At 39.7% G+C, this 19797-nt stretch overlaps 1 protein-coding gene and 1 non-coding gene across 2 annotated transcripts; one reads left to right on the top strand and one right to left on the bottom strand.

The window, feature by feature from the left end:
* Positions 1–1988: 1988 nt before the first annotated feature.
* Positions 1989–2062, bottom strand: trnat-agu. The gene has a single exon. It is a non-coding gene; the product is annotated as a tRNA-Thr (tRNA).
* Positions 2063–10634: 8572 nt separating this feature from the next.
* esm1 (endothelial cell-specific molecule 1) lies at positions 10635–13470 on the top strand. Its single transcript, XM_036530148.1, has 3 exons — positions 10635–11031; positions 12438–12596; positions 13015–13470. The coding sequence occupies exons 1-3, from the start codon at positions 10725–10727 to the stop codon at positions 13095–13097; spliced, it is 549 nt and encodes a 182-aa protein (XP_036386041.1). The 5' UTR covers positions 10635–10724; the 3' UTR covers positions 13098–13470.
* The last annotated feature ends 6327 nt before the right edge of the window (positions 13471–19797 follow it).

The following is a 19797-nucleotide window of genomic DNA, read 5'->3' as shown; positions in this document are numbered from 1 at the left end:
TTCTCGAAAGGGTCATCTTGCTAACATTTGGCCTTCTCCACTTTTTGTCGTGCATCTGATTGGTTGTTGTCCTACCAGTCAAACACACCTCCAAGCAATGGTAAGGAAAGGCCAAAAAAGAGCAATATTTTGTCATTTTGATTGGACAGTGGATTTCATCAAGTGACCATAGCTCACCCTCTTACTGATAAACAATGCTCACAGGCTGAACCATGAATCACTAATTTGGAACACATTGAGCAAAACTAAAATAAGGTGACCCTTTCCAGTAGAAAATGTGAAGATCCTGTGGTACACCTCTGTTTGCTGAGAGAGGCTACCTCATTCTTTTTTGAAAGGTCGCCCTAACCAGGGTGAGCGAATCTTTCCCAGGCAATTTACCATAACTCTTCAAATGTTTCTCACACATGTCAGCCATGCCCTCTGTGGTACAATCCTGACCTTAATACCCAGCGCTGAGAGTCCTTTAGCAATGATCTGATGTCCCCCCCCCCCCACACACACACACACACACACTTCTTCTTACTTCTGTTCTTGTGAATTCACACTCGTCCTTTGGCTTCAGTCCCAACCTCTGCACAGCCCGCTGTCGGCTTCCTGCCGTGCGCTTGGACTTATGTATCAGCTGCATGACTTTGCACTCTGTCACACCCTTCCGGCATCTGTGCCATTTTCTGCTGGATGGTTTACAGTGGCGAAATCCTGAGTACTGACACGATAAGGGCATAGAGAATGAGAAGAACTGTTTGAGGTCCTGCTGGAAGAAGATGCTGTCTTTGGCTAGGATCTGCCAATAATCTGATGTGGCATCTAACTGGGGGAAACTCTGGCATCTGACAGGACTGTCCAACGATTGGTCCACTGCTGGCAGATTCCAGTTGTTCAGATCCACACACAGTGTTATTTTCCCACTTCACTGGCTCAGCATGATGTGGGATACATTCCTTCTGATGTCACACCCACAGCCTTGATGCAGTCGCACCTCTGATCACACCTTTTTTTCCTGAATGGAATGGGGACAATTCAGGGAATTGACTGTGAAAATGTGACTGCTCCACTTTTCAGTTCAAATTTGTATGGTTGATTCAGTATCCCTGATTCAGTGAAAACAGCTCATTGACTGCAGTGGAGTCTCTCCTGCTCCGTTTGTGCCGTCTAAATGGACTGAATGAGCTGCAATGCCCCAACAGATGAATGTTATAACAGGGCTTTTGATGGGCCTGACACAATGTAACATTATTATCTGTGATTCTAATACTGAAGTTCCATGTGAAACAGCCCTGACTGTTAGAAATTGTTGCTTGGGCCATACAACAATTTTCAAGTCAACTATTGTAACACATCCACTTTTTTTGGTTTTTGTTTTCATAAAGGAATGAAATTTCCTCTGTCCGCTGCATTGCCTTTGTTTCACTTTGGCCACTCACTGTTCCAGCTGTTAGTGATTGAAATGAACATGATTGTACAATATGTCACAAAAAGCCTATGCAAGATGGACATCACTTGCCTAACATCTTGTTGAAGAATTGGAGTAGATAGGCTACTATTAAAATTCAGACCTGAAGAGGCTGCACATGCAATACAGAGAAGAAACATGTTAGAAGAGTATGACCTGCATGTATGTAAGACCTACAGAAATGCAATACACCATTTGGAGCATGTTTTGACATGGAAATAAAACAAATGAAACACTAACTACTGCTAATTTTTCCACTTAAGAGTTCAGCAATAGCGTTTTACGCATATACATGCATATCAGCACCACAAATTTCGCATTGGGCTCATATGCAACCTTTTCCTACGTCTAGAAAGGATTGGGCATTCTTACATTAAATTGCATTATTGTCATTTCACCCACAGTCTTATTCAGAACAACTTTCACTGAGGCAATTCTGCGTTAGGTACTTTGCCCAAGGGTACAGCAGCAGTGCCACAGCGAGCAACTGAACCAGGTACGGTCACGAACCATGCTCCTTACCACCAAGAAAAGGCACCGCTGGGATTCGAACCCAGGATCTCCTGTTTACTAGACAGGCGCTTTAACCAACTAAGCCACGGCGCCGTGGTACACGATATCCGAGTTACAGGCGAATGCCCCTCCCCTACTTTTTACATTTTTTATATTTATATTTGAATATTAAAAGTAATGTTCGACCTTTAGCCTAACGTAGGGCAAAAGGAACTTGGTGCTGTGGATAAAACGGAGGATTTAACGGAATCTGCCCATCGCGGAATTTCGTAAGTGCAGAAATCATCTCTAATTCCATCTGGGAGATTTCGCAAACACGTTGAAAATCCCTAATGCCCTGAGAATGCGATCTCGGGAACTATTAGAGAAACGAAGCGCCCGGTAACTACTTCCACAGCGCCACGAGTGCGCATCTAGTGCGTATGTAGAAAGCTGCTAGTAACTTCAATCATGTCTAAAAGAATGTCCAAAGAAAGCAGCCAAAAAATAATAATAAAAAAACTCAGAAACATTACCCTGTTGGCAAAGATTAGGGCTGATGAGTACCTCCATACCTTTTACGAACTGTTCTACGAATTTTGCACAGAAACATTTAAATTTCCATCTTGATATATTGCATAATACCGAAAATAGTTATTCATTTTGTGGAAAAAATAATTTGTTGTTAATATAAGCTGTGCGTTTCTTTATTTAAGCACTGTAATAGAAAGTCAAAGTGAAAACGTCACGGGTTCCTTCTTTCATTCATCAAAGAGATGAAATTCTGGTAATTTTTACATTGAAGACGGAAAATGCTATTTACCTGAAAAGAAAAATGAACTGCGTTTGACCCTTCTAACATTATTGTTCAGAATCGTATTTGGAGCTTTTGAATCGAAGACGGGAAAAGAGCGCACTGTCTGCTATAACCACTAGAGGGACCCAAACAACTAGATAACTATTGGTTTGCCTCATGGATTTCATACCAAATAACAAAGAAATGATAATATGTACAAAGAAATGTTTATGAAAAAGTTTGCTACTAAAAATCTGTTTCTTATGATTCCAGCAGTCAATGTAAGACCTCATCATGACCAGTATTAGCTCTGGAACTTTAGAGATGGAAGGAATGGAAGGGAACGACAGATAGCGAATACTTTACTACCTTCTGTGACGACTAGAGGTCACTCTTTCACAGTTTTTCAATATCCCCGAGGTTCTGACCTATGATTTGTAAATCACAATTACCTATTATGGATGTGTTTTAATTCCTGCAGTGCAGTACATCGCCAGTGTGTTGATTTCTACAGGATGAACACTGTCCTACAACACTCTCTTATAAAGAACCACAGTGGTTGTAAAACCCATGAGAGGCAGGGCTTGAACAATGTGAGTAAAAACATTTTTGTGTCACGCTTATGTTGCCCCACAGATTTAAGACTGCATGCCACTTCGATAAAATATTAATATCTTGTTCATTTATCACCTGCAATAACATCTGCTAGCCTACCAGTGTTTCCATATGTGATTTCAATATCAGACAGTAAAAGGATTTCAATATCAGACAGTAAAAGGATTTCAAATGCATTCTTGATCTGTTTAAGATGGCAGCAGCATTGGCTTGTTTTTTTTTTTCCTTTATTTTCCTCCATTCCTCCATTATACGCAGGTCTTCCTAGGGCACTGTGCAGTGTTTGTGATGGATTGACACAGGGGGCATTTTACTTGTGCTCCTTCCCAATCTGCTCAGTAATAAAAACTTCTCACAAACAGCAAAGACCGGAGTAAGCTCAAAAACTCTACAGATTCAGCATCACAAAAAAATAGTTCTATTGCACAAGAAACTGTAAAAGTTTCAAATACAAACCGACAAAGTTTGATTTCCTTCTTCTGGGGATTTTGTGTTAAATGATATTTTAGGTGCTTTTATTGAAAGATGTATTATCTTTCTCTTGCTGGATTTTTCCAACAAGGTGTATCAGATGATGAGGCTTGCTGGTCTGAGCTGGTTGTGTAGTCCTTGAGGGTGATTGGTATGGCCTGTATCAGACAGACAGTAACGCTTTGCTCCCACTGGCCCTGTCCCAGTGTACCTGGACATAGTCATGTTAGCTCAGAGGTATTCAAAAGATTCATTTGAATTTTTGTTTTCACATTTACATTTACCCACAGAGAAACTACGTGGCACCTTCCCAAGGGAGGAATGATAATGTTACTCTCCATCTGTATCATTCTGCATATATTTCATGGGTATTTTATAGTATATTTATTGTTTTCTGCCACTCAAACTCAAACTGCTGTTTATTGTAGTTGAGTTGGCAAAGGTGAAATCACACATATTTATAGTTCTATCTGGGCAATGAAACATTTGCCTGAAATGAATGTCGTGCAAATCTGCTAATTTGGAGAAAATTAAGTGTTTTGTGTTACATGGTTAGCTACATCAACATTACAGTGTCCAACGTCAGTAGCTCAGCTTTTCAGACCCCGCAGCAGAACACCCATAAAGCAGCTGCTCCATTGAATGCATCAAGGAGGTTATCGGGCGCTCTTTGTTATGCTGCTTGGGGATTCCTCAGTTACTTTCATGGTTTTATGGCTTTCAAACAATAACCAATTCATCAAATTAGTTTCCTATACCATTCCTGCATTTCACAGTGTTTCTCACAGTGACGCAATAAAATCAAATGTGATGACCTTTTTTTGCAGCATTGTTTGTTTATGGGAGGCATGTGCAAACAACAACATCCTGATTCCTCATTCCACAAAAATGTCGCAAATAACACAGCACCTTCCGCTTAGCATTTGTTGGTCACAACAACTATTATATTGAAAACTGAACCAGCAATAACCACTCCCAACCCAGCCCAAGGTGTATCAAGAGGTAATGTAAAAATCACCAACACCGTGACACAGTACAGCTAAATCCAGGCTAGTGTAAACATGCTGTAGGCATACATATAAGTAATGGCAAGGCCTGACTGTTAAAGTGCAGTGTGTACATGAATGAGGGCCGGGCCTGACTGTTAAAGTGCAGTGTGTACGTGAATGAGGGCCGGGCCTGCTTGTTAAAGTGCAGTGTGTACGTGAATGAGGGCCGGGCCTGACTGTTAAAGTGCAGTGTGTACGTGAATGAGGGCTGGGCCTGACTGTTAAAGTGCAGTGTGTATGTGAATCCTCATTCAGCCAGGACTCAAGTGAGAACTTGAGAGAGTGAGAAAATTCTGGATGTTGCTTGCATCGAGGAGACCAAAACCTGGGAAGTGGGGGAGGTGGTAGGAATACAGTGAACCCTATTGAGATGTGGTGGCGTATTCTATGGTGGAGTAGGTGGGGTCTTGACTGTTGCGCTGGTAACCAATACGACAGGAGCCATTGTACTGTGAATAGACCAATGGAAAAGTTCTATCAGACGTAGGTGCAGAAACAAGCCATTTATGACACAGCAACTACTGTTGCAATTCTTTATTGTGCCGATAGCTTGGAAAGTATTGCCTGAAAGCATGCTTTCAATATGATACATTTACGCAGAAATGGATGAATGGACAAATAAGTATGGTAGATAGCATGAAACGTAAGTTTTTCAATTTAATTGCTCATTTACTTATCATTAGCAGATTTGCACATGGAGACTGTCTCAGAGGCAAGCACATGTGAATATGTAGCTTTCATTGTTATGAAAATTAGACTTGCACTGAGCCTAGTGATTGTGCATTTGTCAGGTAAATATATATTGAATATATCTAATATGAAAATTTCAACAAGTACATTTAAACATGGGCGTCAGTTTGTTTTGAAAAGTGCTGGGGACAAAGATGGGTTCGACGTTTTCACACCTTTTTTCACTTCAAAAGGTGGTGGGGACGAAATGGGCCACGACAAAAAGTGGTGGGGACATGTCCCCAGCGTAAATGACGCCTATGCATTTAAACATATTAAATGTTTCACTGTACTTATTGAAAGGATATCCATTCATTACTTCACTGGCAATCATACTGTTTCAAAGCTTTACTGCACTGCTGGATAAACTGGCAGTCATTAGGACGTAGTTTATTTCTCCATGCTACAGGTATGATTAATTACCTCCATTTACAGAATCATGGAATGGGCTATGCCAGCTCAATCTGCCTATGTCATTAGCATAATGTTATTTACTCAGGTGTGATGGCCAAAAAAAGCACATTGAATGAAAGAATTATTTGGAGGGCATTGGAAGTATGATCACTTTGCCTGTATATATTTTTTTATTTTAAAAGTGACCTTTTCCACAGTTGATTCATGCTCCAGTGAATTTATATGTATTGGCAAGATTCATAGCAATGTACAGTACTTTCCTCATAAGTTCAGACAAATATCAGAGGCAGAATATTTAAGGGAAATAAATACCTAACATGTATTACAAAACCCTGCTGATGTGTGATTTGCTGAAGTGATTTTTTTTGTTGGTTTTTTTTATGGTTTAACCCCCTGCCCATAAAACTTACTGTACATATACCAGTCAAAGTAGACAAAGCAAATGGCAGGGATTTTCTGCTCTATTTGCTTTTCACTGCCCACAGCCCTGCAGCTTAAGAACTATAGTGTCTTGCATCCACTGAAAATCCCACTTTACCCCCACACTCTTTGTTTTGCCACCATGCTCTTTGCGTGCTTGGCGTGTTCTTGGCATGAGGATCAAATGCACAACAGTCATGTGAGAAAGCCCTAGAGAAGTACACAAATGCATTCCCATAGCACGGAGCCCATCTCCCCGCTGTTACCTGACCAACCAAATCTTCACAATCACACCTGCTGTTCCCAGACACCGGTTGCTCCACGCACGGCCACCGCACCACTTGTGTTCCCGCTTTATCTGGCCTGTCCTGATGGGACTTCTCCCAACCGGGCAATCGAGACCGATCCCGGCTTTCATCAGCTCATCCTGGTCATCTGCTTCTTTCAGAATTGCGCGGATTAAAAATTAAAGTGACTGCCTTACTTCAGAAAACAACATTTTGAACAAAAAACTCGAATGAACACCACAGCATCCTAAGCTGTTCTAAAGGATGACTTTCTACAGATTAGGGAAATATGGCTATTCATTGTCTGAATGTTTTTTTCATAGTTTAAAGCATTGGTCTCAGGACTCAGGAGTCATGGGCTCTTAACTGACAACTGTTTCCAGGACTGAGGATGCCTTTGACATCCCCAGCTAGATTCATGTTGAGGATCAAACATGCATCATTGCTGCAGCATTTTTATATATTCAGTGATTATTTGATCATATAGAGTGATTTTCCAGGTGTGCAATAAGAGCATGTTGATGATGGTGATGAGTATGATGGAAAGCTTCACTAATCTGTGAGTTTTCTTCACCAGACACCAACAAAAAGTTCTGGATTGCATATATATGTACATCAGATAAGAGGAAGATTCTGCTACAAAACTAGTCTTGTTTTACAATCACAACTATTTCTCTGTTCATCTCAGGTGGGATGTTGAGCTGACCAAACCTTTTGGGCTAATTGTAACATACCAAAAATGTTTCACATGTTGATCACAAAGTTCTTATAAAGTAGTTCACCTCAAATTCACATGGCAATGAGGCAGGTGACCGTGGCCTCCACCAACCGTTCCTGATAGCAAAAGGTAAGTCTTATCAGTGCTCCCTAGAGGAGGCTAAAATTGATGACTAACTTAGAGTGCCAAATTCTGTGAGCTAAAAAGCCTGAAAACTACACCCGAGAGGAAGCTAATGTTGTTGAATAATTTAGACCATCTAATTCCGTGGACTGGGAAATGGTGTAGTTTTATTGAAGAACATAAGAATGTAGCTCACAGTTTGTACAATCACTTTTGACCTGGCATTCCAATTAAACCCATATAGTGCCAAATGTTGGAGAAAAAAATACAATACAACATAATGATATTTTTTTCATATTGAACAGTCAGATGTCAAAAGTCAAGATGGCTGCACACCGCTGTCTGTTTGATGTACTGTTGCTCAAACTGGCTTATCTGTTTCCCTGCACTTACTATATGGAAATATTATTCATATGAGATCCAAACAATATTAGAAGGTAGCACAATGATCTTATAACCAGGGGGATATGCCCGAGTTCTCCAATAAAAGTTAATTTAAAGTCAATTAAGGCAATCAATTTGATTAGTGTAAAATGGCCATTGAACTGATAGAAGGGATTATACAATACCAGTGCAATTACCCCTCTCTCTGTGCATGGCGATTTCAACCAATGGGACAGGAGTATGCCTTTCCTGTACCTTTAAAACATAAAGTCATTCCCTTTTATTATGCAAGTGGTGATAAATGTAGACATTATAGGCTGAATATTCAGTACTGCAACCATTCAATTTAGCAGTAAATGTCTATTTTATTTAAATATTCATAGTTGGTTCCTAACTTACCAGTTTGAAATGCAATTCATGAATTCTACAAAGAAGCTCAGAACTATCCATATATTGTATTGAAAATTAATCGGTGCTCTGCCAAAATGGAAATTTCATGGAGGTAAAACTTATTCCCTTATTGTGCTCTCAAAATAACAGAAGATTGTTCATTACCATGCATATTAACCTTTCCTATATACTGTAATACATCAAACAAAATCGAATCAGCACTAACAGAAGCTACCCACGGAGTTTTGGACATGGATTAAAGGAAAGCATTATTTTTTTGGAATAACAGCACAGTTTGGAGAATATAGCCTTTTCTGCTTCAAAGTTAGAGAGACCACTTTGTGCGACCAACTAAATTTGATTCCTGGCTCTTTTTTATCCTGTCAGTACTGCAATACAAGTCCTGATAAGTGTTTATATGTTGCTTGTGTTTCAAGACTGCGCTTTCATGAAGAATGAATAACATGTTTTTGTCATTTGTTTCATGTTGTCAAAAAACATGCCATTGAGAAATGAAAAGTCCAACCTTCCAACAGTGTTTCAAAACTCTAATTACTAAAACAGAAGCGTTGGTGGATGGGCACAGTGACCCCACTACAGTGGCCCTCACTGTCGAAACAAAGAAAACGGGGTGGCAAATACAGGCACTGACAATCTGCCTTCTTCAATTCATATGTCTTTGATATGAGTTTCTCATTATCTGATCATGAAGCAGGCACACTGTACACTGTAGGTGCGTGAAAATGCAATAGATCCTATTTAGAATGTATGCACGTCACAGGTAACCAACATCTGACCCTGTCTGGATATAGCAATATAAACCTATAATGTTACACTACTAGAATCATACAAATTTACATTTAGAAGTGTCAGTATGTGATAAAAAGTCATGGGTTGTTAAAACTTGGCAAATGAAATATGCTCCAATGAAGCAGCATCCTGACATTTTGCTATTATAAAACGGTGCCGTATCTATACCAAAACTGGATAAATATACCTTTCGTGCTACATGTGGCTTGTTACCTATCAGAGAAACGGATATTGTAGTTTTATAGTTAATATGCTTTTCAATCATATACATTGTTTCAAAATATTTGTATGATTAGTTGCGCTATTTAAAAATTATCTCGATGCACTAACAGAGGTCACATGACACACAAAACTCAAAGATCATATTCCCCAACATTTTTTGTTCCTTGCTCCAAAATAATTTGTTGTAATGTAATGTACTTGTTGTAGTATTATCAGTAGTTGTATAATAGTTTATTATATTTAAATTATTATATATTTATAGTGATTTTTCTGAAGGCCATCTATATGAATCTTTCAGGGCCTTTAAAAAGACTATTTTCTGAAAATGGGTTATTTCTGAAAAAGGATCCCACAGTCTGCCTTGCAGTTATCATTTAACACTTCACCTACAGTGTGTTGCAATTGTAATGTAAAATCAATAGCTATCTGTCAATGTTTATTTTTGTTTAGTTCTGTGCTGAAATTTGATGGAACTGTCCCATGTCAGTTGCCCTTCTCAGGCTAATTTGTAAATGCTTGCAATATTGTTAATGCCTCCAAATATTCCATACATTGATGATGTTTCACTATTGATTCAGTAGACAAGAGATAAAAAATGATGTACTGATAAACAAAACTATATATATATATATATCTGTGATGGGTATGAGGGTTCTTAGGGGTGCATTGCACCCCCAGACAGACCTCAACGCACCCCCAGTTGTCTCCTTATACCCCAATGTTTACATACTGTAGTATTTATGACTTTTTTGTACACCTCCCGGATTGCAATTGCACATATCTGTATTTTCTCCTGGCACCGAGCCTGTTCTGTTCTGGGTGGATTTAAATGCGTTTGATGATGTCAAGATTTCCCCGTGTAGCAATTCCGAAAATCATTCAAAAGTAGGCTGAATATGATACAATGAAGGGTTAGTTTCCAGAGAATTTCCAGACAAGTGAACAGTGGAATAGTTTTGGTCTCCACACAAAGGTCAAGTAAGGAACCAGGAACTAAGGGTCAGGGGGGCAACCTTGCGCCGACCACACAAACAACCTAAACATAACTGATGACATCAGTCTGCGCGAATTTCAATTCCTGGATGACAGTTCAGCGCTAATCCCACTTCCATGCCGGATCTCTCAAACAAGGGGGGCAGGCTGGCAACTAGACAACAACACCGGATTGAGGAAATTGACGAGGGCAAACCATGTTCAAAACAAACTTGTTTAAAGCTGAAAACCATGCAACCTGGTGTACTAATTCAGATCATCCAAGTCGGCGTCCGCTATACAAGTCTGCCACTCCAAGGAACGGCTTCGGCTACAGCAATTTCATAGTGTCAGAGATCAAACACTCACTTTTGACATGCACGTTTTCCATTTCACCGTATTTTTCGTGCTGCTGATGCGAGAGGTAGACGGATGGGGGACGAGTGCCAAGTACGCGGTGAACTGCCCCGAGCGCTGCAATGTGGATCTGTGCGGCGGAACTCAGCGGTGCAAACGGACGGTCCTAGATGACTGCGGTTGCTGTCAGGTTTGTGCCGCGGGCAGGGGAGAACACTGTTACCGCACTGTCTCCGGAATGCACGGCGTGAAGTGCGGGCCGGGACTGTTCTGCGAGTTTTACAAAGAGGAGGACGATTACGGAGATGAATACGGCATATGCAAAGGTACAAGTGCTGTCCCTCACGCACCTGCAGTGCGCAGCTAAAATATGTATTGTAGCTATAACGATGAGTCAGTGACTGCTTGTAATTGTTTTCAGCTCGAACATGACGTGCATGTCAAGGTTTGCTGTAAGCATCAACTTATTATTTTCAAACACGATGCTATTTTATTTTACACTGCAATATGTAGTAGATGTGAACTGCTGTCTTGAGAGTACAGTATAATGATATCCCTTTTATCAGCCGTGCTGTTTTCAACGTTTAAAATGATTTTGTGCGTACTTAATTCCGTAGATTGTATGGTTTCACAACACTTCATTATTTGATAGGTTTATTTCACAGTTACCAAAGGAAGTTATTCCCAAACTGATCACCAGAGTCAAGCCCTTCCATGGCCTAAATTTTTATTATTAGGATTAATATTTAGTTTTCTCTCTATTCTATTCGATGCTTGTAATCCTGCCTCTGTTCAAGGATTGTTGGAGTTCGAATATAGAAATTCTCGGGGTTGTAGAAATTGTGGTCCTGCACGTAGTTAAATATGGGCAGGAGACCTTGCCGATCTTTTCAAACATATGTTATTCATTGAAATATGGATGCCAGTTTTCAATTTGTGAAATTAACTCGAGTCGCAATTTCAGTACAAGCGTTACAGCTTTCATTTGTGTTCTTTAATTATTGGGGTCTTACATTTATTATAATGTGTATATGTAAGTATTAGACAGGCCATATACTGAATGCATTCATATCGGGGAACTATTTCAGTTTGGCCATATGCGAAATTTTCTATTGATGTTTTGTTCTGTCTTGTGGAAATCTTCTAAGTTTATCCAAGTCTGAAAAGTTACTTTTAATCAGTTAGGACATAGATAATGGCATTGACCAATGATGTCTGAGGAAGCAATTCTGTTTAAGGTTTACAATTTGATTTGCATGCTGGTTGGCAAGCAGTTAACACTATACAAATTTGATCACAATTGTTAGCTTAGTGTTGTGTGATAATTAATGCTCAACAAACGGTTTTACACATTTCTGCTGTATGTGGACATCTCCATGCAAAAGGCAAGGGGTAAAGGTCATTGAAACACCTTCAACCATCTATTTCTTTAATGTTACATGTTGTTGCATTTCATTTTTACTTTAAATGTAAAACCTTAGCACTAGCATGAAAATGTCCTCATGTGCATTTTTGAAGTTGCTTTGAACTGTCTTTACCATTTGTAATTCAATTCAGTACTCCTTCTGAATGCTGGCACTGAAAATTTCTTGTCCCGCTACGATTTGGAAGAGGAACGTAATTAATGCAATAACCTCTTTCCTTACTGAAGTGGAAAAATGTCTTTATTTGTCCTTTGCTCCATGAATGACTGGTGTGTCTGTTTCCTTCCCTGACTGCTTCCTCCGGATAGATTGCATGTATGGAACCTATGGAGTTGAATGCCGCAAGACCTGCAACTGCAAGGCCGGAGGCATCTGTGACAGGGAAACCGGGGCCTGTCTCACCTTCAAATTCTTTGCAAAGCTTCCGTCCAGGCAGGCCACCCACCTAAAGGCTCAGCCCCTTGCAGGTGCGTTAGTAACATGCAGCGCTCAATGACTGGAACCATGTACGGGAGACTGCTGTATCCCTGAATCCCCTACATGAAATGAAGAGACAGACAACATTGAAGATAACCGAACACTGTCACTGTAATGCAATGATGTGTTAATTAAAGAATCTTTTAGCCACAGAACTCCTTTTAGAGAATAAACCTGGACATACACAAAAATGCAGCCACAGTAACCTGAAATTGAGTTAAACTGTGTCGTCTGCATACAGCTGTGTATGTATAAAGCCAGTATTGTGATGGCATGCTTAGTTTCAAATTCTGATCATGCAGATGTTTCTTTGGCGCAGAGCATGGCTATAGAGCGCGCACAGCACACCTGTGTGAAACTGAAGTCGCATACATATCATTTAACATAAAGCGTCTTTTTCTCTTCCAGGAAATGAGATGGGATCTGGTGACAGCAGCAGCAGTGTGAATGGGGAGAGATCCCCTACTCCAAAGTGGCTGAACCCGCGTTGACCTGAACCAAGAAGACTTAGGTTATTCAGTGTAAATGTAGCAAAGTAGTAACTTAAATGATTAAAAAGATATATTTTATTATGTTAAAAACAACAAAGATAATTATATGGAGAGTTTTATATGATGCTGTTGATTTGTGTTGTACTTGTGTTTTACACCAATGCTTCCCCCTCCCCTATTAGTCAAGCCTCATGTTAACAAGCATATGAATGTGAATGCATATCTGTACATTGAGTGGCTGCTCAGTGAACTGATTTGGTGGCCTTACAGGTTTGGTTTCAGTAAGGTTCAAATCCCTTACAATTCTGTGTGTAATACAGACAGCCTGGAGCTCATTTCAGTAACATTGCAAATTGTCCTTTGAGTAACCAAATGAAGCATTACTTACACATTCATACTTATTTACTTACTTACACAACAATTTTTGGTTCATTTTAGCAACTGAAAATCTTGTAGTATTGTGTAAGCTATCAAAAGGCATCACTTGAGTAAGTGCATTTTGCAGAGCCAAACTGCAGTGATGCAGGACTGAACTTTGCCTTGACTGAATCAGAGATCAGTCCTATCTTGCAGTACAACATTGTTTAGCTATATGATGCACTACAAGGAGATACTGCTGTTCATAAAGAATGGTTTCTTCACTTTTATGATCTCTATTATCTGCCAAGATACCAACCCAGGGAGCAAAAATGAGAAACAAGACATTACTGGTTCATTACAGGGCGCTCCAAAGCGTCTGACTGATTTCAGTGGTGCAATGACAGAAGTGCTCTCACTGTCTCTTACTGAAGCTGCAATGCACTCTGACAGAACATGCTAGCTACCTAAAGAACACACATTAGTCAAGGTCTCGATAATGTGTATGGTCAGAATAAAACAGAAGCCTTTTAAAATGGAGCACCTGTTTGTCTGCCTTTTTGTGTTATTTCCTTGTTTGTGTATGCATCCGCCGACACAGATGAACATACCTTCAATGTAAACTACAGTACATTCCGGAAGGAGTTCAGGAAAGAGGTTTTCCTGTATTTAATCCTGAGTTTATTGCAATTTCTTGTTTCTTCTTGTTGAATATGTGTAATTCAGAAGAAATTGCTTTGTACATTAATCTAATGGTGTGATGTTTTAAAAAGGTACTTTGCAGGACATTCAGCTAATGGTTTCTCCACAAGGCTACCCGGTACAATGCAGCAATCATGTCATCAATATTACAATACTGACAGAAAATTACAAAATAATATTTTTCAAAAAATAGTATAGCTGTTCATATTTACTTCCAAACAATACATGCCATTCAACATCTAGACTCCTAAACAAAATAAGCCAAAATCAATTCCACAAAAATGCAATTATTAAAATGACAATGAGTATTATTCAGTCAAAGGGCATAGTAGAATAGTAATGAATTTCAATAATTATTTAAATTATAACTGAACTACTTTGTTACTTACATGTTTTATGTCACACATTATGTAAAAGCGTGCCACAGCAGACTATATGCCATTGAAATATAAGGTCAAAACCAAAGAAATTGTATTCTGCTAATGCTGTAATTTCACACTCTAAAATACAGTGCCCATAGTATCTCACACAACTGTACCTGAACGGAGTCTGGCCGGTAAATAACATTATGGAGGGTAAAAATAGTTGTTATCACCTTCACCTCAGAGACTTCTCTGTGCGCGGCTGTTTTCCTGCATCCAGCTTGTTTATTTCCTGTGCTTCCTGACACCTGTGAAAATGGTCACGCTTCCTGTTGTTGTTGTGTCTGCCCGGCACAGGATTTTTAAAAGCTGGAATTTGTCAAGTGACACACGTCATCGCAGGACCACCACGGCAACTAGAGACACTGCGTTTCCGCTCTGGTTTTATCTGAATTCTTTCCTGAAACTCGGTTAAATACCTAAACACAAACAGACTTTATGGTGAGGGATCCACATGGTTTTCAACATTGTAAAATTGACATGAAACATTATATTCCTAATATACGTTTCTAACATATTGTTTGGGGAACCAATTAATGACAATAACAAGACAGCATAATATAGTCACATGACTCCACATATGAACAATAACACAACACTTGCAAAAATTTGTAGATAAAATTATTGAACTTTTGATAACACTTCACAAGTAATTCTGTGCATGATATTACACCCAGGACATGACTCAGACTGTGTGATATAGTGATCTCAGTCAGGGGAATTTTACCATCCATTCAACTTTTTCCTTGCTAAACATTTGCAAAAGTTGGTGGGAAAAAAGTCTATGTCTAACCTTCCTGTTAAGACACTGGCACTTATTTTTAGCAAACTATTCCTGACTTTTTTTTTATTTTGGACTTTCCTCAGCTTCCTCTGTCCCCTCCTATTCAGACTATGGAGCTGTTCTATTTTTTAATCTCCTCTAATCCAAAAAAGAATGAAATTCCAAAGGTGGGATGACTGGAACGGGGCTATTTTCAGTCTTGTTAAACCAGTGTAACAGCATGCTTAAATCTTATTTGGGTGATTTTGAATCAGTCTAACAATCACGCCAATCAGTCAAACATTACTCAATGTAATACTTACAACAGTTCTGCCAGAGGCGGTTTGGAATAGGACAACACTGTGAAAAGTGACAGGAAATGATGAACTAAGGGTCAGCAGATGAAATAAATAAATAAATCATTTGCGTAATGGTAAAGCTAAATGACAGAAGCCAACCTGATAAATAACGGAAATAAAAGACACAAAATAAGATTACAGTAGGGCAACAGGATACCGGAATAATAATAAAATTACACAGGATCACTCCATTGTGTATTCAATGGCTGGGTACAAATCACCAAGCCCTTCAAGAAAATAACTGTGTTGCATGTATACAATTAGCATTAGCCATTCTGGCACATTGCCTTTTAAGTTAAGAGCATTATATGCACCTTGGCAAAATAAAGAACAAAACAAACAAAAAATCAACCAATTTTTTAAAAAGCAATTCTATGGTATTACGTCTGAAAATTAAACACCAACAACACACTCATAACATCAATCTGAGACACCCTGTATGTAAAAGATTATTGGTTCAACAGTGGCAATAAAAATTATTCTGCATTTATGCAAGGTGTACTAAGAGCCATTAAATCGAATGAAATTAAGACTTTTATCACAAAGTGATTCACTTATTGTGCTACTAAGGCAAGTGACAAGCAGAAAAAAGTCCTGTGAGGGTGGAACTTCAAATATCGTTTTGAGCAAGTTGGAGGCAGTGATGTTCACGAACAACCTCACCTGGGGGGGAACTTTGCAGGGACCCGATTCGACGGGGTTCAAATACATCTGGGTAACAGCTGATCCAGGGTTCCAATCCTATGTTCTGCTGGTGACTCACTCAGTGTGGATCCTTGTGAGCATGGGCCAACATGAAGTATGCACGTATGCTAAAAGGTGCTAATACTGGCAAAATGAAACAAATTGATATGAAACAAAACCTATGAAAAGTGTTTCACAGTACCAAACATTTGTGTATCTGCCTTGGGTGGGAAATTGGCACAGCCTGTTGCTTAGTGCATTCAAATTAATTTATCATTGTGGCTTGCTTTCAAAGACTTTTTCTTAAAACTCAAACTCAATTTCAAGCTCCTTCTTGATACATACAAAAAATACATTTTCAGAGTGGACCCCTTGGTACCTGTCGTGACAGGGGCATGCTTGTTGTACAATGGGGCGTGAAGGAGTCTTCAGCATTGTGTAACAGTGGTACACCAGCTTCCCAGAAGACATTGCAAAATTGAACCCCATCACCCTGCAGCATGGGCAACCTTGACCTGGTCAAGGCAAGTGCCAGGGGCGCCGCCCAGCGCGTCCGGACCGGGCTCCATCACAACACGTTTGAGGACAGCCGGCCATGATAACACAGCTCCGTGAGGGTTAGCGGTAATGGGACTCAGGCATGCATGTTCTTGTCATTCCCTTGAGAACTGAGAAGCGGGAGTTTGGGACCAAACAAAAGGCCGCGGAACAACAGGAAAGCATTGGTGAGAAATGCTCTTTATCTCACAGCCTGAGCACGTCAGCACCGCCCTTCTGAAACAAAGGTGCGCGAACGGCGTAGTAAATAGCCGTGATTTACGGCACGGGCCCGCCGCGATATTTACAGTAGAACCACTTCAGCGGGTTGTTTATTAATGCGGCGAAACGGATCGTAAAGAGGTAAAACGGAGTGACCTTCTAGGAAATGAAGCGATGTCTGGGAGCGTTGCTAGAAAAACAATGAGTCGGATATCTAATTTGAGGATTAAAAAAAGGAAACTGATTAGGCCTGGAATTTTGCGGCACCCCCTCAAAAGCTGGCACTTGTTGTCCCACAATCTCTGCGAATGTTTGAAGTGACGGGCAGCGGTTTTTGCACGCAGAGGGGCTGTTGTGTAACTGTGGACTGGCCCGGCCCCAGCTGAAACCATGCCCCACATGCAGGATGTTCCACCGTGTCTGACGGTTGTGCTTAGCGCCCTTCACGAAACATTCTCGTGTCACTTCAACAACAACAAACAAACAGCACCGCTAACGAGCTCGTTATGCTGGAACATGAACCTGGACGACCTCGCAAACTCTTGACCCCTGAGCTGGGCTCTTACTGAGCACATGTAGACGGACTCTCAGAGGGTACTCTTTGTCGATGTTCTTTGCGCTTTATCGTCTAATCTTGAACGTCTTTTTTTCACACGCCTGACCTTTTGAATGAAAAGGTCACCCTGAATAGGCAGCGTCCATTCACCGGCGAACATTTTTTTTCCAAACTTCATTTTCACTGTTATTTCTTTGATAACGACTTTTTCTGTGGCTTATCTGTAGACCAGAGCTCTACTGCAGAGTCAAGTCTCATTAGTGTTTGTGAGGACTGTGGGATTCAGTGACACGGCATACACTGACACATTTCAGCCTTGATCCATCATTCATCATTCACCAACTCATCATTTCTCAATCCTCAACCTGACATCTAAAAACAACCTTGAATCCTATAAAAATGCACTCAGGATTCATTGTTTTTCAATATTATCCTCAGTACATAACATGAGAAAAATATGTCGGTGATGATACTGCCATGTGTCGACATTGTTGCACAAAGCCAAGTCAGGCCAATCGTAAATATGTACAAAGCAGTAGACGGGTTTTGATACGGAGAAATTAATGAGTTTCTATTCAGATTTTTTAATTACCTCAACAGCTACCAAAAGGCAAGTTACAGATACAAAACTGAAAACCATTATTAAATAATGACTGAAATATTGTATTTTACCACTTGGATTACGTTTGAATGAATGCTTGCTTTTGGTAGAGAGTGCAATTAACTAAGCTCACTGTAATGCAACATTTACAAGAATGGTACACCCTGCACCCCGCATGGATTAGCAAGGGCATCGCAGCAGTTCACAATGCCTGCTCAAGTCTTATTTTATGAAAAAGATAACTTCGGTATTGCTTTTTATAAAAGCTTTTTTGTTTGCCCTGCACCTACCTTGCCCGTATACTGTGTAACTTGACCCCAATCAAAATAGAATATGGAAAAATAATAAGGAAATAAAAAACATTTTGTATTCTCAAATACTCATGAGAGCTGAACCCCCCCCCCCCCTCCCCCAACCACACACACCCTGCCAAACACACACACAATGTTCAGATGAAACCTAACTTACAAAGTATGTACAAGTTGCCTGACTACACACTGGTGTTGTTGTAAATAGTGTTTACAGTATTAATACTAATACAGATATTACAGAACTAAAAGGATGTAGATTAAACTAAACACAGGGTGCCTGGCACACACATGGTCATTCCTAACAGGTCTGTCGGAGTCTGCACCCTTTTAAAGTCTATTTTCGTGTATCGTTATTTCTGCCTTTTCATTGCTATCTTTTAAAGTAAACAGTTACAGCCGAATAACATGACAGGACAAAGCCCTTTGTTTTACACATTTCTCCTAATATATTTAACATTTTGTACACTTGAATAATTTGCTTTGTTCAAAGACCCTTTGCAGACTTTCATTGTGAGGTTTTTTTTTTAGTCAGTTTCCTGAGCTACAAAATGTTATTGACGGCAATATTATCCTTCACAACCCCACCCATTACCCTAGACTCACACATTCACAATATTATCTGAAAAAATATTACATTAATTTCAACAACATGCCTGCTTGACAGTGATAACCAAGCTGTACAATGCAGTATTCAAATGTTTTATCTTCAAAATTATACAATTTGTATCAATCTGGACCTATTCGTTTGATGCCCCCTAGAGGACACCTTAGGAAATCATCTCTCTGTCGTTGAAGTGCCATAGAAGAGTGACAAGAAACCTGTATGACTTATTTTGGTCAACATCTGAGGCTGACTTAACTAAAAACGTACTCAACTATCACAATAAAGCCTTCTTTCAAACTTGTTCACGGCTTTTCTCTCTTTCAGCATCGTGAATCTGAGATGATTAACTTATTAAAATTGTAACAAAATGAATTACTGTAACTTTATAAATGGCATAAAATGATATTCAGTAATGTACAAAAGTCTTCAGAAAGAAGGATTATGTCAGCATAAGTCTCCAGAACATTTGTGACACTGACCTCTAAATGTCCCTGCAGAGTACGCGTTTGCATTGACTCCTGCCCAGAGGACTACAGCCCAGGTTCAATGTGTTTCCCCTCGCCTTTAAAAGCAAATTTAATG

The sequence above is a fragment of the Megalops cyprinoides genome, chromosome 5, assembly GCF_013368585.1.
Source record: "Megalops cyprinoides isolate fMegCyp1 chromosome 5, fMegCyp1.pri, whole genome shotgun sequence".
Classification (NCBI taxonomy): Eukaryota; Metazoa; Chordata; class Actinopteri; order Elopiformes; family Megalopidae; genus Megalops; species Megalops cyprinoides.
Note: the sequence above shows the minus strand (reverse complement) of the source record. Positions and strands in the feature narration are given on the sequence as shown.